At 36.0% G+C, this 23,826-nt stretch overlaps 2 protein-coding genes across 4 annotated transcripts in view; both read right to left on the bottom strand.

Annotated features, from left to right (window-relative positions):
* Window positions 1–757: 757 nt before the first annotated feature.
* On the bottom strand, window positions 758–9,864 carry LOC106871578 (uncharacterized). 2 transcript variants are annotated; one of them, XM_014918084.2, is made up of 4 exons: window positions 9,348–9,864; window positions 6,153–6,298; window positions 4,583–4,703; window positions 758–3,510 (listed from the first exon to the last, which is right to left on the bottom strand). In XM_014918084.2, exons 2-4 carry the CDS (start codon window positions 6,274–6,276, stop codon window positions 2,556–2,558), a joined length of 1,200 nt encoding a protein of 399 aa, XP_014773570.1. In that variant the 5' UTR covers window positions 6,277–6,298; window positions 9,348–9,864; the 3' UTR covers window positions 758–2,555. The 2 variants fall into 2 exon arrangements, with proteins under 2 accessions (XP_014773570.1, XP_014773571.1); XM_014918085.2 differs by lacking the exon at window positions 9,348–9,864 and adding an exon at window positions 7,796–8,086.
* A 1,696-nt stretch (window positions 9,865–11,560) lies between these two features.
* Window positions 11,561–23,826, bottom strand: part of LOC106871589 (sushi, von Willebrand factor type A, EGF and pentraxin domain-containing protein 1) — a 20,672-nt gene continuing 8,406 nt past the window's right edge. Inside the window, exons 3-7 of one of the 2 annotated variants that reach the window (XM_014918104.2) lie at window positions 22,913–23,089; window positions 20,582–20,785; window positions 17,640–17,843; window positions 15,547–15,750; window positions 11,561–12,513 (exon numbers count right to left, since the gene is read on the bottom strand). In XM_014918104.2, the coding sequence (XP_014773590.1) occupies window positions 12,485–12,513; window positions 15,547–15,750; window positions 17,640–17,843; window positions 20,582–20,785; window positions 22,913–23,089 (818 nt within the window). In that variant the 3' untranslated portion in view covers window positions 11,561–12,484. Of the gene's footprint in view, window positions 12,594–15,546; window positions 15,751–17,639; window positions 17,844–20,581; window positions 20,786–22,912; window positions 23,090–23,826 lie in introns of both variants that reach the window. The other variant, XM_014918105.2, reaches the window with a different exon arrangement.

Below are 23,826 nucleotides of genomic sequence, written 5' to 3'. Positions count from 1 at the left end.
TCAACGGTAAATGAAGACGCTGCAGCTGATGTAGGTGTGGATGCTTTACAACTAGGAGATATTAAGCTCGATCCCACTGCCTGGCATCTTGGGCTGATGCCATTTTCCGATTACCGCTTGACTTGCGAGTGAAATCGGGTTCAGGGAATTAGTGAAATATTCGTCGAGTGAATTGTATCCCTAATTCGAAGGGTAGAACCCTGTAACACACTGTGACGAGCTAATTCTGTTTCAGAATTAATTGCTTTATGGGTAGGACTTGTCCAAGCAGTATTCGGTTACAAACACGTTAAATGAGGAGGAGATAATTCAATTGGCTGAAGAAATGAATCTTCGTCATCGAACGACGGAGATCCACTGTCATCTTTACAGTTTCCTAATTTGAAACAAAAACAACACAACTGAAATCATTTCAAGAAAACAAAAAAAAGGGATAAAGAAAATTTCCCCGCTCCCTCCTTAAATTTTGTTCGCTTGAGATGGCAACATTTGCTGAAATAATAAAACGTAAGAAATGTGATGAGTTATCTCTCCTTACATCACTATCTTCCAATATTCTGGTCGTTGAGACATCAGCAAGAATTTACCAATTAATACAAAGATTTCAAAATTTTTAACGGTGGAACTCCAAGTAGATAAAGCTATAAATAATGACATGTAAATATTTTGTTAAAAAAAATAGTCCTTTGGGTGGAAACAGTCGAAAGCTGCCTGTAAGATGTAAACAAAATTTCAAAATTTGTCTTGTTTTGAATTAAATTTATTTCGTTTATAACAAGTGTTTTTTTTTTTTTTTTATTTAGTCTTGAAAATATATTATTATCTGTGATATTTTCTCTGGCACAAAGAAAAAAAACAGGAAAAATTGAAAGAAATCAAAAATAAAGCTTTTTGACTAGATTGAACCAAAAAACAATAACAACTGGAATAAAATAAAATAAAGTACAATAAAGTTTAGACTGAAACGTATACTTAAAGGAAGAATTATGAGAAAGATACAAACTAGAAGCAGGAAAGAGATACAGCCATTCTTTTGATTTCATCTTCTTGTTGATCAAATCCCACCCGTTATTACTTTTCCATAGTAATGAAGATTGGATTTCATTTTATCAATTCATTTAGTATGTAAGAGATTAAATCCAAAAAGTAGTCTATCTAGCAGATGAGCGAAGATACTTAGCTAATTTTGAAATTCTATTTCATGTCAGTTATGTTCTTAGTCTCCAGTTTATACAATGTGCTAAATTCAATGTGTTTAAAACTAACAGCTTAGTCTGGCCATCAACAATAAATAAAATAGAGTTGAGTGTTGTTTGTAAATGAATAAGTCAAGACTAGGTTCCATCTTGAAAAGGTGAGATTTTAAATAAGGGGAAATTTTTCATGTCTTGGAGATAGGAAAGTTAAGACAAAACTAATGATAATAATGATGATGATGATAATAATAATGATTTCAAATTTTGGCAATAAGGCTAGTAAGTTCGGGGCAGTGATAACTTGATTATATCAACCCCAGTATTCAACTGGTACTTATTTTTATCAACCCTGAAAGGATGAAAGACAAAGTCAACCTCAGCTGAATTTCAACTCAGAATGTAGAGATGGACGAAATGGTGCTAAGCATTATTATCAAGCCTTACTTAATAATAATAATCCTTTCTGTTATTATAGGTGTAAGGCCTGAAATTTTGTGCAAGGGGTTTAGTCGATTATATTGACCCGTCTTAGTTGGAAATAATTTCATTGACCCCAAAAGACTGTTTTGTTAACATATTTCTTTTGAGATACTCTGGGTTTCTTTCAATTAATTTTAAATATAATAAAGAATTGAGTAAAATAACTTAGTTATCATTCAGCTAGTGTTTTAAGAACGTAAATTGTGACTAGGGTTTGGTGGAAGATTTTAATTCAAAACTTATGAAAACAAGACATTTGTACTACAGAGCCAGAGGCAGTTTCAGGTAGGTTGGTATCGAAAGGGTTAAAGGCAATGTTGACCTCAAAATGTAGATGAAATGCCATTGAACATTTTGTCTGGTGGGCCAACAATTACCCCAGCTCAGTGGTGGGGGGGGGGGCTGATCACGTACATTAATCCCCGGTACTTGACAAGTACTTATTTCATTGACCCCCAAAAGGACAGAAAGCAAAGCTGACCTCAGCAGGATTTGAAACTAGAATGTAAAGAACTTGAAGAAATGCCACTTAGCATTTTATCCAACACATGAATGATTCTTAATAATTCTTTCGAATTTCAGCACAAGGCCAGCAATCCTGAGGGGAAAGGGAAATTGATTACATCGACTCCAGCACTTGACGAGAACTTAGAAGTAGAACTCCGAAGGTAAAGAGTTGGGATAATACCACTAAGTGTCTTGTCTGTCTTGTTAATGATTTTGCTAGCTTGATAATGATAATAATAATAATAATAATTATTATTATTATAAGAAGAAGAAGAAGAAGAAGAAGAAGATGAAGAAGAAGAATGATTGAATGGAGAGAGACAGAGAATATAAATAAATACTGAAGGCATCGAGGGGTAGAATGAAAATGTGTCACCGAAAAATTGGCTGAAATTTAAGGTATTGTCTGAGAACAGAAGGTAAGGGTAGAATATCAATGTCACAAGTTCTGGAAAGGTGTTGGAGTATGACTATTCGACACTGACTTTGTAAGTTGAGGATTCGTGGCATCTGATAAACAAGGATACTAACTTCATCGGAACTCTGTTTATGATCAAGCACTCTCATGTAGCTGCCACAGCGGGAAAATGCGAGTTGATAATTAACACGACATATTCTTATTAAACCAGGAAGACATGATGTTAAATACTTAAGTAACGTTATTGTATCGGCGTTAAACAAATATATATCAGAGAAAGCTGTGACCCCAAAGCGGTTGTCAGTGAGTTTCTGAACAATAAGTAAAGTTCCGTCTTTGCTGTAGGAGAGATGAAAACGGCTGCTGCCAAACAGAACAGGGAGACACAAGTTGCTGCGTACAACAATTCCCATTTCAGATAAAGAATAAGTGACAAGTTCGTTACAGACGCCTGTTGCTCGACACTCGTAGTTGGCTACAGCAATACGAGACCACCTGAAACGAGGGTCAAAGGCAACATATGGTTGAACAGCATGATTCAGTGTAATGATGTTGAGGACTTGGAAAGTCTCATGAGAATATATATACAAATCATAGCTTGATGTTTTACTGACTTCGGAAAAGGAGAAGAAAAGAATAGCCGTACGAGAGCAGTCAGGTGTGATGTCACCATTAACAATAGTCATATTTTCTTTTGGAGATAACATGATGCCAAGAGTCTTCTTTTGTTGTATGTCTACAATAGGAAATGCAAATTGGTTTACAATTCCTTGTTGTCTGTGGAGTATGAGAAGGATGAGATGATCCCGGCAGGAAAGGGCAACACTACTGATTTCGTAGTCATCATTCACAAAAGCTGCGAGTTCACTTTTATTGCTGCAGGAAATTAAAATTTTCAATGATTTGTACCTGTTAATTAGATAAAGTAAAAGGAAAAACAATCAAATTTTTGGAGAATTTTGTATTTCTTTGTTAAATACAAAACAATAATATTTACTTGTTGAATTCATAAATCTTACAATTTTGTACATTTATTTTAATCATGCAACAATCTGCTACTTTTCCACTGTTTTAAATAATCGAATGGCCTAAGAGATAAAATTTTAATTTGTTAATTTTGTGCATTAAACACTATTATCAAAATAAACAATTTTGAAAAATATGATTAGACAAATTAGAGATCTTCTAAAGTTATGAGGCATCATTGTAATTAGGTCTGCTAAGGTCATTATATACAGGTGTAAAATTCTTTAAGATTACAAACCAAATGGAGATCAGTATGAAAAATATTCTTTGCTACTATAGGCACAAGGCCTGAAATTTGGGGGGAAGGGGCAAGTTGATTACATCGACCCCAGTACTCAACTGGTACTTAATTTATTGACCCCGAAAGGATGAAAGGCAAAGTTAACCTTGGCGGAATTTTAACTCAGAATGTAGTTGCGGGCAAAATGCTTAGCAGTATTTCGTCTGCCACTAAGCATTTTGCCCAGCATGCTAATGAAATACTGCTAAGCATTTTGCCTGGCATGCTAATGAAATACTGCTAAGCATTTTGCCTGGCGTGCTAACGATTCTGCCAGTTTGCCACCTTAGGATGAAAAATATTATTCAATGTAGAAACTTTATTTGCTTCCTTGCATCGGAGATCATTCTAAATGAAGATTCAGGAATCCTAATAGAGAATACAAAGTAAACTTGTACATCATGTATATATAACTATATATATATATGTATCTGTGTGTGTAAATTACTCATCAGAAAAGGTGGCCAAAAGCACTTGTGCATTGCATAGAATAATGCACAAAAAGTGAAGAGTGAATGAGTTATATTGAATAAGAGAGAGAAATAAACAAGTTTGAGAATATAAAATGGTGCTATGCATACACACACACACACACACACACACACAGGTACAAGGTAAAAAAGAAAACCAAAAATGTGTGAAAAATTCAATGAAAATATGGAGAAATGTAATTACTTAATCTCTAGATTTTTGGTTCCTTTCTGAAAGAGAATGCGTACATAACGTGAACAAACTGATCCATCACAGTCGACATCTCTACAGCAGTAGCGACGAGAGTTTTGGAAACCATAAGAACCTAGATGAGGAGAGAAAGAAGAAAGCAATTACTGTGAGTGTGAAGATGTTATAAATATAATGGCTTAGCTGGCCAAAACTTTGAAGTCACTGTCAACAACATTCTTGTCTAAGATTAATAAATTTGCACTCTACAAAAGTACAGAATAACCCATCAGATTAAGGTAAGAGTGTGTATATATATATATATATATATATGTATGTATGTATGTATGTATGTATGTATGTATGTATGTATATATTTGTATGTGTAACATAACAGTTTAGAAAAACAAAATTGCACAAAATATTTTAACAATTTTTTATACTATTCCTAACAATATTTCATCATCATCATCATTTAACGTCCGTTGTCCATGCTGGCATGGGTTGGACGGTTTGACCAGGGCTGGCATGCTGAAAGGCTGCACCAGACTCCAGTCTGATTTGGTATGGTTTTCTACGGCTGGATGCCCTTCCTAACGCCAACCACTCCAAGAGTGTCATGGGTGCTTTTACGTGCCATTTACATGACACCAGAGCGCGTTCACGTGCCACTGGCACGGGTCGCAATTTGCGTGACACGGGTATCTGCCACGACTGCAATTTTGTTCGGCTTGATGGGTCTTAGGTCTTCTTGGTCACTACCTCCATGAGACCCAACACGCAAAAAAAATATAAAAAGGATTTTTAAGTATTAAATGGCTATGAGAAACCATCCAAGTAAAATGGGAACCGAAAGGGTCCATAGCTAAAAAATGGTCGAGACATACTGATCTAAGGGTACGCCTGGCAAAGGGTCCATATTGTTCCACATGTAGGAGTACACTGTGGAATATATTCACAGGATATCTTGGAGGACACTGAAGGATGCCTGTCCTTATTTCGTTAGGATGCTAGGGTAATGATTTGAAGGTAGAAGGCAGAGCGACGAGTGTCTTAATACATTAAGGTGTAGTTGTGGTGGAAGATGGGGAATTACGTTTTCTTTCTTACTAACCCACGAACTGCAATATAGGTCAGTTTTTAAACAAATAATTTTATTATCTATCAATGTTCTATTATAGTTTATGACGAAAAGTTATTTCCCTTGCCTTGTAAAGACGCCATGACTAACTACCACTCCCTTGTGTGTGTGTGAGAGAGAGAGAGAGAGAGAGAGAGAGAGAGAGTTATTTCAGTAACTTAACTTCTGAGGCTGTATCAAGATTTATATAACGAATACGAAATATACAAATAATCATGAAGCATATTTTTATTGTTAATATATTCAATGACTTGGCATTTTCAGTTTTTAACAAGCGTGGCTGTGTGGGAAGAATCTTGCTTTCCAACCATATGGCTCCGGGTTCAGTCCCATAGTGTGACACCTTGAGCAAGTGTCTTCAGCTATAGTCTCGGGCTGATTAATATGATGATGATGATGATGATGATGATAATGATGAGTTAATTCAAGAATGCAAATACTTACTTGCTACTGAGTCCCAGGAATGGTTATCTCCAGAAAACAGAAGTTGCCATGGTTTCTGATAGGGAGGTAATATAACTTCGTAACTCGCAGACGGTGGGGAGATTTTCTTAATCAAATTGCCCATAAGTTTAGTTTCAAACGTGCCTCTGGAAGAAAAAGACAGAAAAGGTAAAATCAGGTAAATTCAGAATAGTTTAGAAATGGTTGTTGTTTTTGTCATTGTTGTTTAGCCCACACCACCTCATGTCAGCCCTGATCAAGCAGAGCTCTAATCAAAGATGGTCCAACCTTGCCCATCTGGTCTATTTTTCAGATCTAATGTATGAAAATCAGGTGCTGGTTTCCCATCTTTTACTATGGTAGGATTTGACATTGAGGGAAATCTTGTTTGCCGTTTCTAGAAGGTTGAATGCCTACATTAAGCAGGAATTTTAAAGCATTTTTATAATTTAAAACCTGCAAAAGATTGTCAACTATGTCCCCATACTCTGATCATCAGACTGTTGAAATCATCATCATTACTAGAGAATGGTAAAGTGACTTCCAAGGATGTCAAGCATTTGGTTTTGCTTTACATAAGAATGAGAATCAACAGAACAAGGATGAAAATAAGAAGGCTGTTTATGGTTTGGTATTTGTTTGGCAAGATTTTGTCATATATCTTTTACTTTTTACTGAAGCTTTAGTAGAAATACTTGCCCAAGGTCCACGCAGTGGGACTGAACCCAGAACCATGTGGTTGGGACGCAAACTTCTTACCACACAGCCACTAATAGAAACTATACAGGGTGGCCCAAAAGTAGGTTTACGGTTATTCGAATATCTCTTTTGCATTCGTATATTAACTGCTTAGATCTTAATTATAAAAATATATGATGCCAGTGCCACCTGACTGGTCCCGTGCCGGTGGCACAGAAAAAGCACCATTTGTACACATACACACACACACATATATATATATACATATATACATACACACACACATACATATATACATACACACACACACACACACACATATATATACATATACACACACACATATATGTATATGTTTATGCCTGAGTTTGTCCTTCCACCATTGCTTGACAACCGATGTTGGTCTGTTTACGTCCCCATAACTTAGGGGTTCGGCAAAAGCGATCTACAGAATAAGTACCAGGCTTATAAAGAATAAGTCCTGGAGTTGATTTCTTCGACTAAAAGGCGGTGCTCCAGCATGGCTGCAGTAAAATGACTGAAAGGAATAATAGAATAAAAGAGTGCCTCCAAAAGTTATCCCAAATTAATTTGGGAAAAGTACATTTTTTCCCCTCTGAGCAGAGTTATCTGTGGCTGTTCTGGTCGAACCGTTTCGTTTGTGGGAAGAACAGAATTGGTGTTAGTACAAGTTAGTAACCAAATACATCACGATAAGGAATGACTGTCAGTAAGTAAGTGAACGGCACACAAATCTCATTTCCCTACTAGCTGAGGAAACAAACCGAGGCCTCTGTGTGGCGTCTTGATATTCTAGAAATAGCAGCTCACCATCTTTTTTGTTTGTTTTTTTTAACAAAAGGACACAGGAATGCGTGATCTTAGATATACCCGTCCAGGTGGGGTGGGGGACAGAAAAAAAAGTAAAAACCAAAAGTACAAACCGGAATAATCACAGCTGGAATGTTCTAACGGCATGTCAGGGCTGAGCTAGGGTTGAACAAGGGAGTTTGGCAAGGAACAAGTAATCTAGGTGTGGAGGAGATGGCGTTGAAGTAGACAACACATGTGAGGTATTTGTCTGTGGGAGTGCTGCTTAGAAGTTATTTGGCTTACAGAATGGCGGTTGAAATTCCACAAAGCTGGAATAGTTGTTCTGTACATAGAGGCATTTCGATCATTATTGATATCTACGCACAAACAATGTAGTCTCCTCGTTGTCGTTCGACCTGCTGGAAATAGCAGCCAAATATCTTTCGATTTCACCCTGCCGTCTTAAATGGGGAAAGAACACATTAGAGTAATGTAATCGATACTAATGAGGTTTCTAAAACGATGAGATGGTCACGGCTTGATTGCCTTTGATCACAAGCCTGCTCAATCAGGTCTGAGCACCACCAACAGGACTCTATATTTGTGAATGTCCGTATCTTTGTTTACCACTTCCCGGACAATGGAACTTTTGTGACATTTTCGAATATAACCGAAACATCGAACGAAATGATTTGCAATATTTACATTTAATTCGCGAGTTTTTTTTAGTCCAAACATTATTAAAGCTGATTTTATTTGGCATTCGTCTGAAGTCGATAAGCTAACAACCATAAATATATCAAACCCGATGTGATTAAATATATTCTTACTTATAAATAAATAAATACGAGGTCCTCTGTTTATCCGTTTGACAAAATAAATCTTAAATAAATTCTCTCATTTTATTATTAATTTAACCATATTAGATTCTTCTGATTTTTATCAATTTGTAAAGAATCGAAGAATCGCTATTTAATCAGAAAAATCCCAAAGCTAAAACATTTTGTTTCTCCCAGACGAAGGAAAATCCATGTCTGAAAAGCGAGGAATCTCTTCATAACAAACTTATCCGAATCTACCAACTTTGCTTAATAATTTAAATCGAGACACACCATGACTAGTTCTTCGGATTTGGCTATTTTAATCGATACATGAAACATGATTGCCGTTATATATATATATATATATATATATATATATATATATATATATATATATGGGGTGGAGTTGGGGGAGTTTTGGAACAGCTATTCCTATTTAAAGTAGTTTATTGTTAGTTAATAAAGGATACATTTTAAACTTTAAAAAGCTATATTTTGAAATTTGTTTTTTTATGGTATGAAATCAGTGTATTTTGTCCGCAAATTGGTGACACTAAACCTTCAAGAATTACGATACTTGGTGACAAATATCGCGACATTATTTCTTATATTTTGTTAGGCTGGATTTTCGGTGAAATGTTTTGGCGTAAAAAAGAAATTCGGTGCCAAAAACAAAAGAACACAAAGATTTAAAAAATATTTTCATAGTTTAAATTGAAAAATAAAAATATAAAAATATTAATTAAGGAATTATTATTAATCATATTTCATATTTTTCGTTAAGTAAGGAAATATTTTTTTATAAAAAATGTCTGATCTTCGGAAAATGTAAAAACAAAACGATGCAAAACTAAATAAATACCTTGGATGTTGGTAAAAGAAAACTAGAAATGGATAATGGTAATTCCTCAAGAATACAACATCAGAATTTGGTTAGATCAACTATTACGGCAATGTTTTCTGGTCTCCGTTTCTTTGTCGACGTCATTGTCTTCAGATTTGGTGCCGTGGTGTCACAAAGACACAATAAAGACAACTAATTAATAAACAATTAAGAAAATAAATTAATAAACAATTAGCACAATTCTCTCTCACAGTGGATCCCTTTAGAATCGATTACCATTGTCTAACCATATTCGATCGACTAGTTACCGCTAACGGAATCGGTCAGCTTTTGTTCCTGGCACATTTATTTCTTTCGTTTTAATTCACTCAGTCGTTCCAATGTTTAGAGTCACACATGTAAATAGTAAATATTATCTATAGAGCCATATCGTATCGAAGAATTTTGGAAAAGTTTGCTTCTCTGTTTGTTAGTGTTGTTAATAAGTTGTTTCCCTTCTTGTAAATTTTTTTACAAGTCTTCATGGACTCGCAGACTTTCCATGTTTTCTTTGAATGAGTATCTGATACTTTATATAAAATATAGTTTGGCTATTTTGACTCACTGAAAAATTGTGAAGGCAACTTTTTATTTTTACTTTCTCTGCCCATTTAAACAATTTTATTAAAAATACATATATTCATAAATCGTATTATAAAATACGTTAATATATACAACACACACACACAAATGTATATATATATATATATATATATATATATAAAGGCAAATTTATAGATGTCACTAAAGTGACAGAGGATATATATATATATATATATATATATATATCCTCTGTCACTTTAGTGACATCTATAAATTTGCCTTTAGGTTTTTAAATTGCTAATAAGCTACCCACATTATTGATTATACACACACACACACACACACACACACAAAGGGTCATAAGACTGGGAAATCGGCCTCTGTAGCGTATTGGACGGGGTGTTTGGCCATTACAGGGTTATTCATTTTTGCCTTGGAGGATTTTTTTCTCGAATGAGTCGACTCCAATACCTCTTTTTTTAAAAACCTGGTATTTATTTTGTCAGTTTCTTTTACCGAACTACTAGATTACGGGGACGTAAATAAAACAACACCAGTTGTCAAGCGGTAGTAGGGGACAAACACAGAGACACGGTGGGAGATTCTTTCAGTTTCCGTCTACCAAATACATTCACAAGGCTTTAGTCGGCTCGAGGCTATGGAAGAAGACACTTGCTCAATGTGCCACACAGTGAGACTGAACCCGGAGCGATGTGGTTGAGAAGCAAACTTCTTACCACACACCCACGCCTGAAAAAAAAAAATACACACACACACACACTTTATTGAAATAAAGCATATTTACTCTACCTCTGGTAGTAGGCATGTATTAGCAGTATTTCATCTGCTGCTTTGTTCTGAGTTCAAATTCTGCCGAGATCGACTTTGCCTTTCATCCTTTCGGGGTCAATTAAATAAGTACCAGTTATACACTGGGGTTGATATAATCGACTTAATCCGTTTGTCTGTCCTTCTTTGTCTCCTCTGTGTGTAGCCCCTTGTGGGCAGTAAAGAAATAAGAATAAGGTACTGTTTACAATATTCGGGCCTGCAATCTTTCTCTTTATGGCTGTTGTTGAGTGAGCCCCTATGTTCCCACTCAGTGTGTTGGTATAGTACTGACAAGCTCTTCTCTTCCTTGAGTTCTCTCCAATGCTCATTAACCCGCACTTCTATACTACATGCTGTCTCTCCTATGCATGTCATTGTTTTGTTTCTGCACTGTCCCTCTGTACATCTTATTCTATAGACTACATTCCTAGCTTTACAGTATGTTAATGGGCTAACTCTACATACAATACAGTTCTTTTAATGGAACCCCCTGTACATGTTATGTAACCTTTAGAAACATACATAAATGCATTTGAAATATCAATTGACTTTATTATTCAAATCCCCCTCTCTATCCCTCTTTCTCTCTCTATCTATCTATCCATCTTACCTACCTACCTACCCACCCACCTACCTACATATATACATACATACATGCTTACTGTGTTTGGTCTGAGATATTGTCATCATTGCTGTTGTAGTCTTCGTGCTTCTGTTGAAATTAAGGAGTTTCATATTGTAGCCCTGTGGGAACTTTGACAAAATCTCTTAACATTAAAATTTACAATGAAAACACAAACCAGCAAAATTCACACGATATTATTTATTATTTATTGAAAGGTGCTCTGGTGAAATACATATAAAAACAAGATAACCAGTTAAGAATTAACAAACTGCTGTTCAGCATTTACAAATAAAATTGAAAAGTTATGGTTTATCTAATTGTTTTAAAAATCTATTATTGTTATAGGGTTTTAAACAATAAGCAAAAAGCCAAATTATAGAGAAGGCAAGCACGTAAGCATGTTGGCTCACTCAGCAGTGGTACATTGGTAGCAACAGCAGAATGTGTGACTAAATGGATTTTAATGTTTTGTTTCTAGCTGTCATTTTAATCGTCTTGGCACGTCCACTTTAAGTGACACTGAGGTTCATAAGATAAGTATGAAGAATACTCAGAAACAGAACTGGTACATTTGATTCTTCTCGTCATACACCGATATTATGTGAGTATAAAGAATTTTAGATTGAACGGCCTGAAAATAAAATAGATTGGTTCAAGGACGATATTTCATTTTGTGATCTAAATACTCAAAAACAGAGCTGGTACATTTTATTCTTCTCGTATGTGCACTTATATCTTTGTGCTTATGATTACCAGTGTTTGAGTCATGCTCCTTATGTGAAAGTGAAACTTAGCAATTCAGTAAACAGCAAATGATAAAATCAGTGCCAAACTGAAATATATACTTGGATTGACAGGATAGATAAGACGTCTTGATGGTGGTGCCCCAGTATGGCATAAACGCAATGAGTGAAACAAGTAAATGAATATTTTTAAGGTTTAGAGAAGTGACTAAATTTATAAGCATTTATTGCAGTGGAAGTGATAATGGTCAACAGAATCAACAATAGGTAATAATAGATAAACGGTCAAAATAGTCATGTTGTACTTGGTTTTCATCCTTGACTTTTCTTCTGGTGGGAAATTGTATTTTCCCCCTCAATGCTGCATGCTGTTGTCAATTTGGAATAATATTCATTATGAGCCCTGTAAGTCAAATAATAATCAGCAGTGAGCACAGACAAATGTGATGTTTCCAAAAATTTCCAAAATCTATCCATCAGTTCCTGTGGAAACAATTTATAAGACAAATTTAAACACACTAAATTACTTCAATGTTATTATTATCTTGTAGAAACAGATAAAATTTTAAACACAGTATATTAATATATAATCAATATAATATATTGATTATATATATTATATAATCAATATACTATATAATCAATACCAAGGCGGCGAGCTAACAGAAACGTTAGCATGTTGGGCGAAATGCTTAGCGGTATTTCATCTGTCTTTACATTCTGAGTTCAAATTCCACCAAGGTCGACTTTGACTTTCATCCTTTCAGGATTTGTAAAATAAGTACCAGTTGCATATTGAGGTTCATCTAATCGACTGGCCCTGTCCCCCAAAATTTAGGGCGTTGTGCCTAGAGTAGAAAAGAACATATGAACAATACGTTCTGTACTAATGCTTCTTAAATATATCGAACAAATAATCAACAGATGCAGGAGTGGCTGTGTAGTAAGAAGCTTGCTTTCCAGCCACATGATTCCAGGTTCAGTCCCACTGCATGGTACCTTGAGCAAGTGTCTTCTACTATAGCCTTGCACTGACCAAAGCCTTGTGAGTGGATTTGGTGATGGAAACATGCATGTATGTATGTATTTGCGTGTCTGTGTTTGTCCCCCCACCATCACTTGACAACCAATGTTGGTGTGTTCATGTCCCTGTAACTTAGCAGTTCAGCAAAAGAGACTGATAGAACAAGTACTGGGCTTACAAAGAATAAGTCCTGGGGTCGATTTTTTCAACTAAAGGCACTGCTCCAGCATGGCCACAGTGAAATGACTGGATCGAGTAAAAGCATAAAAGCATACATGGTAGAAGTTGACTCGTGACTTTTCTTCTGAAGGAAAACCTGTATTTTTCTCCTCAATGTTGCATGCTGTTGTCATTTGGTCCAAGCAAGTCAAATAGTGGTCAGTGGTGAACACATACATGCTGGTATCTACATCCATACAACAGGAAAGTATCCAAATCCTCCGTGACATTCGTTTGTGATCTGAATGTTGATGACTGTGATCTCGTAACTCACACTGAAGAAAACCTGTGACTGCTTGTCAGTCATCATGTGATGAGTTGGGACTTTAGAGAAGATTGCAATTATGCTGCAACCAATACCAGAGGAAACCATTTATCCAACCATTGATATACGTCAAGGGTGAAAAGCTAAAAGTCATGGATATGTTAGTCTGCCTTGGTTGTACACTATCTATATTTAATACACCTGACGAAGAGGTTGGTTATAGAATTTCTAAGGTCTATGGTGTGTTTGGACAGCTTGAATCGAGGCTTTGGTTGCAGTTAGACATGAAAGTAACAATGAAATTTGTGGTCTATGAAGTATGTGTCTTAACAGTGCTTTTGTTTGGATGCAAGACCTTGTAAACCTCTTGAGGGCATTTTGAATGAGTTGAGAAATTTCATCAGCGATACCTGTGTAATGTCCTGAAGATCTCATGCTGACCGCATGTACCAGATACGAGAGTACTGCTGTCAGTGGAGATGATGAGTAACGAGTTCTTTATAATGAAGCATTAATTTAGACAATTCGGTCATCTTGTTTGTTTAGAGGATACCTGCATGTCACAACAGATACCTTATGGCAGGCTGGAGTAAGGAAATTGTCCTTAGTGCAAGCCATGCAAGTTTTTTGAAGACAGTCTTAGACACATTTAAAACTGTCAAGACACCTGGGAAGATCTTGCATAGGACAAGGAGCTGTGGAGAAATCTGGTTGATACTGTTGTGAAAGAGTCTCAAAACAACAGGGTTGCATACACTGAGTGGAAATGTGCGGGTAAATATATGGAGGGTGTGCACCCTCTTCTTGTGAAGGGCATGAACAAGTTTCTTTTGTATGACACGTGTGGTGGTGTCTGCTTCTCGAAGGCAGACCAACCCAGCCACAAGAGAAGTCAAAGAGGTACCCCTGTCTACCCATGTGATGTCCAGCATGACCTGTGATGCAACTTCTATAGCAGAGTGTATGAGTTGGTCAGTTGACTCAGTTGGCATTGTAGATCCCACTATCCAGATGCTGCTGGACGGCTGACATGTGGTCAGTGTGGAATGATTTGTAAGTCCCTTGCAAGCCTTAGATGCCATAAGAGACATCATCAGTGATGGGGGAGGCCAAACGTGAGATGTTGCTTAGAATTAAATGGTTTTATTTCCACTATGCATACATGCAGGCATGTGTGTGTGTGTGTTTGTGTTTGTGTGTGTGTGTATTTATGTCATTGTTCATGTTTATTTCAAGATTTTTTGCCAATAGAGAAAGAACTGGTTTCTAACCTTGATTCAAGGTTCCTTTATTGGAGTTTTAACAGCAACAACAGGGCATTTTTGTAAGTATGTATGTATGTATGTATGTGCAGATTTGTATGTTTTATGTATGTATCCTCATGCATATAGTCACATATCTAGACATGCTCAGATTTTTACAGTTCCAGTGATGGATTGAATCTGTAGTCTTCGAATCAGCTTTCTCTTTTCTGGTTTTGAGAAGCCTAATTTCTCAAGCTTGGTATTTAGGCAGTGTGTTACATATCCCAGTGTCCCAATAGTTACAGGTACAAACCTGAGCTTATAATCTGGATAGAATAACTGCAGATTTCTCAATAGTTCAGTGTAGCTGTTCTCTTTTTTACTTTTTCAGCTTTATGTTAACATCTGCTGGGTCGCTAATTTCCACAACTGTATGTATGTATGCATGTATGTGTGTGTGTGTGTGTGTGTGTGTGTATGTGTTTTTATGTATGTATGTATGTGTGTGTATGTATGTATGTATCTGTTGTGTTTATATCTTTGATAATTAAGTGTCGTCCAAACGAGAATGACTGATGTATGTAATGGAACTGTTATAAGCGAATGAAATAACACCTGAACTTTATGCAGCATCATTGTCACAGTTCAGTGATCAAAATGAGAAAGAAATGATGTTGTACTTACTGGAACACACCATGATGACTTTAGACCATTTTGAATCTAACCGACACTCAGAAGTCTGAGGTCCATCAGCATAGTTAAAACCATCTTTACACTTGTAAGTCACTCTACTGTTATATTTGTCAGGTACATCTGTCCTACTTGTGCTTTTTCCATTAACTTGAAATTCAGCATCAGTTATCTTGGGAGGACGACCACACTTGACATCTAATTTTAGGAAGAAAGTAACAATTAATTTCACATAACAATTCAATATACCAACAGGATGAGTAAAAGCAAATATCAATAAAAAATATGGAAGCTAATTTCTATAGTAAAAGACCCATGATATGTTCAAGGAATGGTCGATATTTTATCCACTTAACCATACTGATGTAGGCTCCTGTCATTGCTGGATTATAAAGTCAACTATCTAACGCCAGCAGACCGCATGCTCTGTCACATGAAGCATGTCTACATGAATGATGTGACTAGCTAATGGAGGTCACAATATTCTCACCTGCCTTTAAATTCCCTTCTTCTCCAATATAGATGACCCTCTTCATCGATTAGATACACTTAATGCATGTGGCCTTGTGTGTTTGCTGGTTGGCAAGGATATGGCACAGTGGGGGAGCACTCCCCAACATGAAAATGCAGCTCAAAGCTTGCCGTTTTAACACCGTTGTTGAGATCCAGAGCGAATCACAGAAGATCCTTGACTCATGGAAAATGACTTCCAGGCTGGATTCAAAAAGCAACAGGAATGCTGGGACCAATGTATTGCTGCACAAAGTGACTATTTTGAAGGGGTTGATGTTAAATAAGTTATATTTTGTCAAGCATAACTAGTCAAAGAACTCTTTGATACCATCTCATGTATGTGTATATATATATATATATATATATATATATATATATATGTATAATTATATGTATTTCTTCTATCTTAATGAATAATAATTCTTCGGATAGAATAAATGGGTTAATAGAAACCAATGTAGCAAAGAACACAAAATAACTTTGGTGTTGTTCCTGTTTTTAAGGCAGGAACTCCTTGAAATTTTGGGTATTTGAGTATATTTAAAAATTTAAGGAATGGAGAAAACGTATGTTATAATTGCATACTTTATTCCTACATGTTTCAAAGGATTACAACCTATGTATACTTGGTCATAATGTCTTACGTTTGAGATGATTCCCATGCTTTCCCTGATGAGAAGGTTACAATTTTAATATCACAGATCCCTATGGATCACACAGGTTGTAATCCTTTGAAACATATGTAGGAATAAAGTATGCGTTTTCTCCATTCCTTAAATTTTTATATATATATATGTATGTATGTATATATATGAGGGAATTCCAGGCAGTTTCTGTCTTTCAAATTCACTTACAAGGCATTGGTTGGCCGAAAATGATAACAGAAGATACTTCCCCAAAGTATCATGCAAAATAACTGAACATGAAACCAAGTGGATGCTAAGAGAACTTCTTCACCACACATCTATACACATATATAAAATATATGTGCATATTTGTTTGTATGTACATTCTCATATATGTGTAGTCATTCTTCAGTTCCATTTCGAGATTTCTTGCCAATAGTGAAAGAGCTGGTTTCTAACCTGGATCCAAGGCTCCTTCATTGGAAATTCAACACCAACAACTGGGTATTTTTGTAAGTATGTATTCTCATGCATATAGTCACATATCTAGACATACTCATATATATTTAAATGTTAAACTTCTGGAAAGTTTTACATATTTTTACAGTTCCAGTGATGGCTTTAGATCTTTAGTCTTTGAATTAGCTTTCTCCTTTCTGGTTTTGAGAAGACTAATTTCTCCAGATTGGTTTTAGGCAGTGTGTTACATATCCCAGGACCCCAATAATTACAGGTACAAACCTGACGTATGAATGTATGGTGCTTGTGCGTTTGTGTATCTATGTCTCAGTTGTGTTTATGTCTTTGAGAATTAGGCATCGTCCAAACGAGAATGACTGATGTATGTATTGGAACTGTTATAAGCGAATGGAATAACACCTGAACTTGATGCAGCATCATTGTCACAGTTCAGTGATCAAAATGAGAAAGAAATGATGTTGTACTTACAGAGACACTGTATGGAGACATTTGACCATGTTGAATTTAACTGACACACAGAACTAGTAGATCCACTTCTATAAACATTATATTCACTACAGTTGTATGTCACCCTAGTGTTAAACTTGCCAGGTACCTCTGATGGTGCCACGCTTTCTCCATTCAAGGACAATGTAGTGTCCGGTAATCTGGGAGGATCGGCACATTTGACATCTAATTTTAAGGGAAAAAATGTCTCTATTAATTTTACCATTTATCTTTCATTGTTTGCTTGCTTTAGTCATTAGACTGTGGCCATGCTGGGGCATCATCTTGAAGAACTTTTAATCAATCAAATTGACCTCAGGTCTTATTTCCTCTTTTTTTTTTAAACCTGGTATTTATTTTATTTGTCTCTTTGGGCAAAAGGCTAAATTATGGTGGCATAAATTCATCAAGACTGGTTGTCAAGCAGTGGTGGGGAACATAGACAGAAACACACATGCACACATCAGTGGTAAAGGGTCCATAATGCAGGCCAATAGAGCTTTACTCTCCTACTCACCAAAAATTATTTGTTGCCCCTCTATCTGTGAATGTGATATGAACTAATTTTAATGTGCTCTTCTACAAAGAGGCCACGCGGCAGGCTTGATACCCCTTTCCACTGGATCTGATGTTCCTTCATTAACAATACCCTGGTGACTGGCCTGCCATGATGACCATTATTGGTTACAAGAGAAATCTGAGAAAATAATAGAACCTACAAATAATGAGCTGTTTAAAATTTATTTATGAATCAGTTCAATTCTTTGTTTCTTTTTGGCAAATCCATCAAACACTTTGTTATAAAATATATCTGCACCATGCTCTACTTTCATCTTCTTAACCCTTTCGTTACCAACCCGGCTGAAACCGGCTGAAACCGGCTCTGGCTCTGTAGTACAAATGTCTTGTTTTCATAAGTTCTGAATTAAAATCTTCCTCCAAACCTTCGTCACAATTTATGTTCCTAACACTAGCTGAATGATAACTAAGTTATTTTACTAAATTCTTTGTTATATTTATAATTAATTGAAAGAAACCCAGAGCATCTCAAAATAAATACAGTAACGAAACAGTTAATAAGGTCTTTATTGATGGAAATGAAGATCAAATTAATCTCTCTTCTCTTTGTACCAAATTAAGTGAATGTGCTTAGCAATGTACGAATATGGTATTCACATGAAAAATCTCCTTTATTTTTGCTTGTGCTCTCTTCAAATACCTAGCCATCATGCTCGTTTCATCATAAGTTTGTGTGATGAACTTTTGGCCATAACTGAATTCATTAATAGATTTTCAAACTTCTGTTAGTGATGCAGTTTTTCTGTCTTTACTGACATTGACGTATCCGAAAACCTTTCTTGAGGCCATTTTTTTCTCATCAACAAATTTCAAAACATGTGACAATGGAGATTTCTTCAGAAGGGCCATAGTCTTATCAAAAATAACAGCAACAAATGCTGTTTTTTTGAATATCACTTGAAAGTTCAGAAAATGGTCTGTTGGCATTTTTCTTCACAAAATCTAAAAGTAATCTTCCACTACAACTTCACATATAAACAGAAAATAACTTTTATTGTTTGATTCTTCAGTTTCATCATGTCCTCCAAATTATAATTCTTCACAGCACAAAATTTCAATACAGTGAATTAACCTCTTCAATATATCAAGATTTTTCTCAACTGATCTCAAATGGAACTGAATTGAAGCTACTTTCCAGTGATCAATCGCTGTATCAATTTGTTGTCACCTACAGGTTTTCAGAGCAATTACAGAATTTAGATGGTTCTAAGATTTTATTGCTTTGTCAAAACTAAAATCAAATTATGCAAATCCCAGTAGCCAGGAGTTGACCACGTATTCTTATGCTGACAAAATAACAGACATGGGAAACAGAAAAATTTCTTCAGAATGGTACATCCAGTCATTCACCCCTACAGTTCATAAGACGTGGAGTCAAAATAATGATGACATTCCTCGTTGCCCATTTTTGTTTTGATTTGCATTTCAATCTTTGGTTTCTCTTTTCTTCTTATCTACAAAAGCTTCTTGTTGCAAAGTTTGAGAAAGTAGAGAGAAAACTGAGCTAATGGACACTTTTGCCATCCTGGAGGTGAATGAAAGCAGGAAAAATGTTACTGGCTTTTAATTTTTTAAATGAATCAATGTTTTATTCTAACAAAAAATTTAGGTGCTCTCTTTTAATTAGGTGCTCTCTTTTAATTAGGTGCTCTCTTTTAATTGTGTCAGTCATTAGACTGCAGCTAAGCTGGGGCACAGCCTTGAAGAATTCCAGTCGAATGAACGGTTTCACCAGTCCTCAGTCAAATCGTCCAACCCATACTAGCATGGAAAGCGGACGTTAAACGATGATGATGATGATGAACCTTTTTTCCAAGTATTGGTCCTTATTCAACTGCTAAGTTACGGGCATGAAAATACACTACCATTGTTTGTTGAGTGATGGTGAGGGACAAACACTAGCACACACACAGACATATATCTAAAATGGGCTTCTTTCAGTTTCCATCTCCCAAATCCACTGACAAGGCTTTGGTCAGCTTGAAGCTATAGTAGAAGATATTTGCCCAAGGTGTCACACAGTGAGACTGAACCCATGACCAAATACTTGGGAAGCAAGCTTCTTACCACACAACCATGCTTGATTACTCCTTTAATGTAAACTTTCTTTTAAGTAATTTTGAATATGTAAAATTAAATTTTAAAGCATTAACATGGATGAAAACTTTACTTTTTGAATTACAAAAAAAATAAACTTTGCCAATTGCTTCTTTTTGCTCCAAGTATGAACTGGTCAATAAAGGAATCCCTGGAGTTACATGAAAGTAACTATTGCAGGTCATGCCCCAGCATGGCCGAACTTCAATGATCGAAACCTGTGAAAAAAAGAATATAGTTGTACTTACAAAGACACTGGATAGTGGCAGCTGCCCAATGAGAATCTAGCTGACATGTGGATGTTACAGATCCATTTATTTTGACATAATCTTCAAGACAGCGATATGTCACCTGACTTAGGTAAGTGTGAGGTACATCACTTGGATCGATGGCCGCTCCATCAACAACCATAGTAGTATTTGGTATAACAGCAGGAGTTCCACATTCGATTTCTAATTTAAGAAGACAATGACAATTTCAGGTATAAAATCAATCAGGACTTCATTTCATTATTGGGAACCAGTAAAAGAGTAAAAAAGAATACAAAATATGAAATAAGATGTCCCTGGATGAAACATTTATCTAGAAATGAGTTGCACCATATTTAAGGAAAAATTAACTTTTTTTTTATGAGATTATTACTATGGAATCCAAAGGTAATCAACAGATCATGCAGCTTACCAGGATTAGAGAAAGATGAACATTTTTGCAAAGATATATTCAGTTAAATACATTGCAGTAAATGGAAGACAGTATCAGCTGGTAGAAGCAGTTCAGTTGGTTGACCAACATTTTATGAGTGGAATTTAGTAGATAGAAGTAGCATAACCACTATATAAGCAAAAATATTTTAAACACGTTGAAACAGAACAGACTTGATGCAAAATCATTAGAAATGTGTCAACATTGATCTGTTTGATTGTCATGAGCAGAATACGTGACACACTCATGTAATCACACGAAAAACACAGGATATAAACGTTTTCAGTTTCATTTGGGTAAATACACAATACGAAAAAGGTGGGTATTGTTAATGGAGCATTAGTATAGCTGAATACATACATACATGCATACATACATACATACATACATACATACATGCATGCATGCATGCATACATACATACATACATACATTCATACATACATACATACATACATACATACATACATACATACATACATGCATGCATGCATACATACATACATACATACATACATACATACATACATACATACATATTTATCAGTGTCTCAACAGAACTAAAAGACGTTGTCATACACCAGTGATCACAATGTGCTTTCAGTTGTTTTTTTATTGCATCATTCTTTATCATTTTGTCCCAAATTGTTAAATAAAATCTTCTTGTTGTTGTTGTGGAGGCCTTCTAAATGACCTTTTCGATCTCTTGAATCAAAAATTGCACAGACCCACTTGTTGTTTGTAAACCTTGCAGCATGTCCGACCCAGTGGAACTTGCGCTTTCTGTATTCTGAGATTATGTTCCTCACTCCGTTGCTTCCTCGGATTTACCTCATTGTAGATTTGCTCTCAAAACAATACTCCAAGCATGGTTCTTTCCATGGTCTTTCCTATTTCGTAGTATCCCACAACTCACGTGTGTAAACGTGCGCTGGTAGAACAGTGCAAATAAAGAGACTGGCACGAAAGGGCTTGTCCAGTTTTCCTTTGAGCACATCCATTACTGAGCTAAACACTTCCATCCTGCCCAAATGTTGATGTCAACATCAACAGTGAACTACTAAGACATGTCCAATTCACTGATGGCATTGTACTCATCGCTGAAACAACAGATCAGCTACATACAATGCTGATAGTGTTGAACATCCATAAATCAACCTTAAAAGCAAAATACACACAGTCCAAAAACACAACACAAGGTGAAATAGAGGTGGGAAGCAATGAAACTGAGGGGGTAAATGAATATGTGTACTTAGGGCACACAGTGAATAACTGCTGAGATATGGTTGTTCAGTTCCAGGATTAGGCGATGCATCATGTTCTTGAGCAAGGCCCTTCATTTGTTGTTGTTCCAGCCCTACTGAGACATAAATGAGTGCCAACTGGATGTTGATATAATCTGTCTGTCTGTCGTTCTCTCTCTGTTTCTCTTTCTCCTTGCCTCTCAGTCTCTCTCTCTCTCTCTCTCTCTCTCTCTCTCTCTCTCTCCTGTTATCATATGATGGATATGTTACTGGATCAAGGATGAAGGAGCTGAGAAAGTGTCTATATCTACTGGTGACTACATAGACAAACGGTTCTCAACCACAGCCCCAAGAGAGCACGCGGCCCTCAAGGGTCCTTCCAGTGGCTCCCAACAATCTTCTCTCTATAAATATAATAAATGTTTCTTTAATTGGTCTACGTTTTACTCTCCCCCACCACCACCACCACTAAAAAAATCCAGATTTTGGATCTAGCTCATATGTAAAAGGGTTGAGAACCCCTGATAGAGATGCCTAAAAAAACTAGCTTTGTTATGCAACCAGAGTCACCCATTAGAGACTGTGCTTTATACACCCGCATACACATGTAAATACATAAAACACATGACTTACGTTGGCATTCTGCAGGCACAGCAGACCATTTTCCACTTAAAAGACATGTTGAAGTATTTTCTCCCTCTGTAAATCTATAGCCTACTTTGCAGAAATACTGAACTTCATTCGAGTATTTTGTGCTAGGAACATCATGGAGCATATTTCTATATTGCAAAGGGTATCCACAGTCAATATCTAAAAAAAAACAAAATGAAATATGGAAGATTAGTTGCAGTTTTCAAGCTAACTGAGATCGTGATACAAGTTCGATTGATTCCCATTGAAACAATTTTTACTTTAAGTTATATTTTCAAACAAGGGAATCTGGCACCCCCACTCAGCTCAAAACAACATCTTCCTTTGTTCGAAAATATAAAGACACAAATTGTGTTGTATAGCCAGCTGGAGACGATGTCTCCTGGGGCTAAATTACAGCAACATTAGTCCTAAACCAGGACTGCGATGTTATGTTGGCAAACAACCTTTACTATAAACCTGACATGGTTCACAATTGCATGTACTGTGTTATACTGGATCAGTGATGAATGAATTAACATGTATTAAAAAACAAAAGAACACAACTGCTTTACATGATAAGATCTGATTAGAGCCAACAGAAAGGATCATGGATAAAAATGCTACCTTTTATTTTTTACTGTTTCAGTTATTGGACTGTGGCCATGCTGGGGCACCACATTGATGGGTTTTAGGAAAAGAAATCGATACCAGGACTTATGTTTTTCTTTTTTATGTATGTCTGGTATTTACCGAAGCTCTCTTGCCAAGTTGCTAAGATATATAAACCAACAAACACCAGTTGTCAAGCAGTGATGGCTGTCATAGTGTATGTCTGTATGACAAATACACACACACGTGTGTGTGTGTGTGTGTGTGTGTGTGTGTGTGTGTGTGTGTGCATATATATATATATA

The sequence above is a fragment of the Octopus bimaculoides genome, chromosome 7, assembly GCF_001194135.2.
Source record: "Octopus bimaculoides isolate UCB-OBI-ISO-001 chromosome 7, ASM119413v2, whole genome shotgun sequence".
Taxonomy (NCBI): Eukaryota; Metazoa; Mollusca; class Cephalopoda; order Octopoda; family Octopodidae; genus Octopus; species Octopus bimaculoides.
Note: the sequence above shows the minus strand (reverse complement) of the source record. Positions and strands in the feature narration are given on the sequence as shown.

Excerpts from the sequence above, each read along its gene's own strand:
- LOC106871578 (XM_014918084.2), bottom strand. The coding sequence starts at position 6,276 with ATGGGCAATTTGATTAAGAAAATCTCCCCACCGTCTGCGAGTTACGAA. Across the intron at positions 4,704-6,152 it reads TTCCTGGGACTCAGTAGCAA|GTTCTTATGGTTTCCAAAAC; the intron begins GTAAGTATTTGC and ends CTCCTCATCTAG. Across the intron at positions 3,511-4,582 it reads ACCAAAAATCTAGAGATTAA|GTACAAATCATTGAAAATTT; the intron begins GTAATTACATTT and ends TCTAATTAACAG.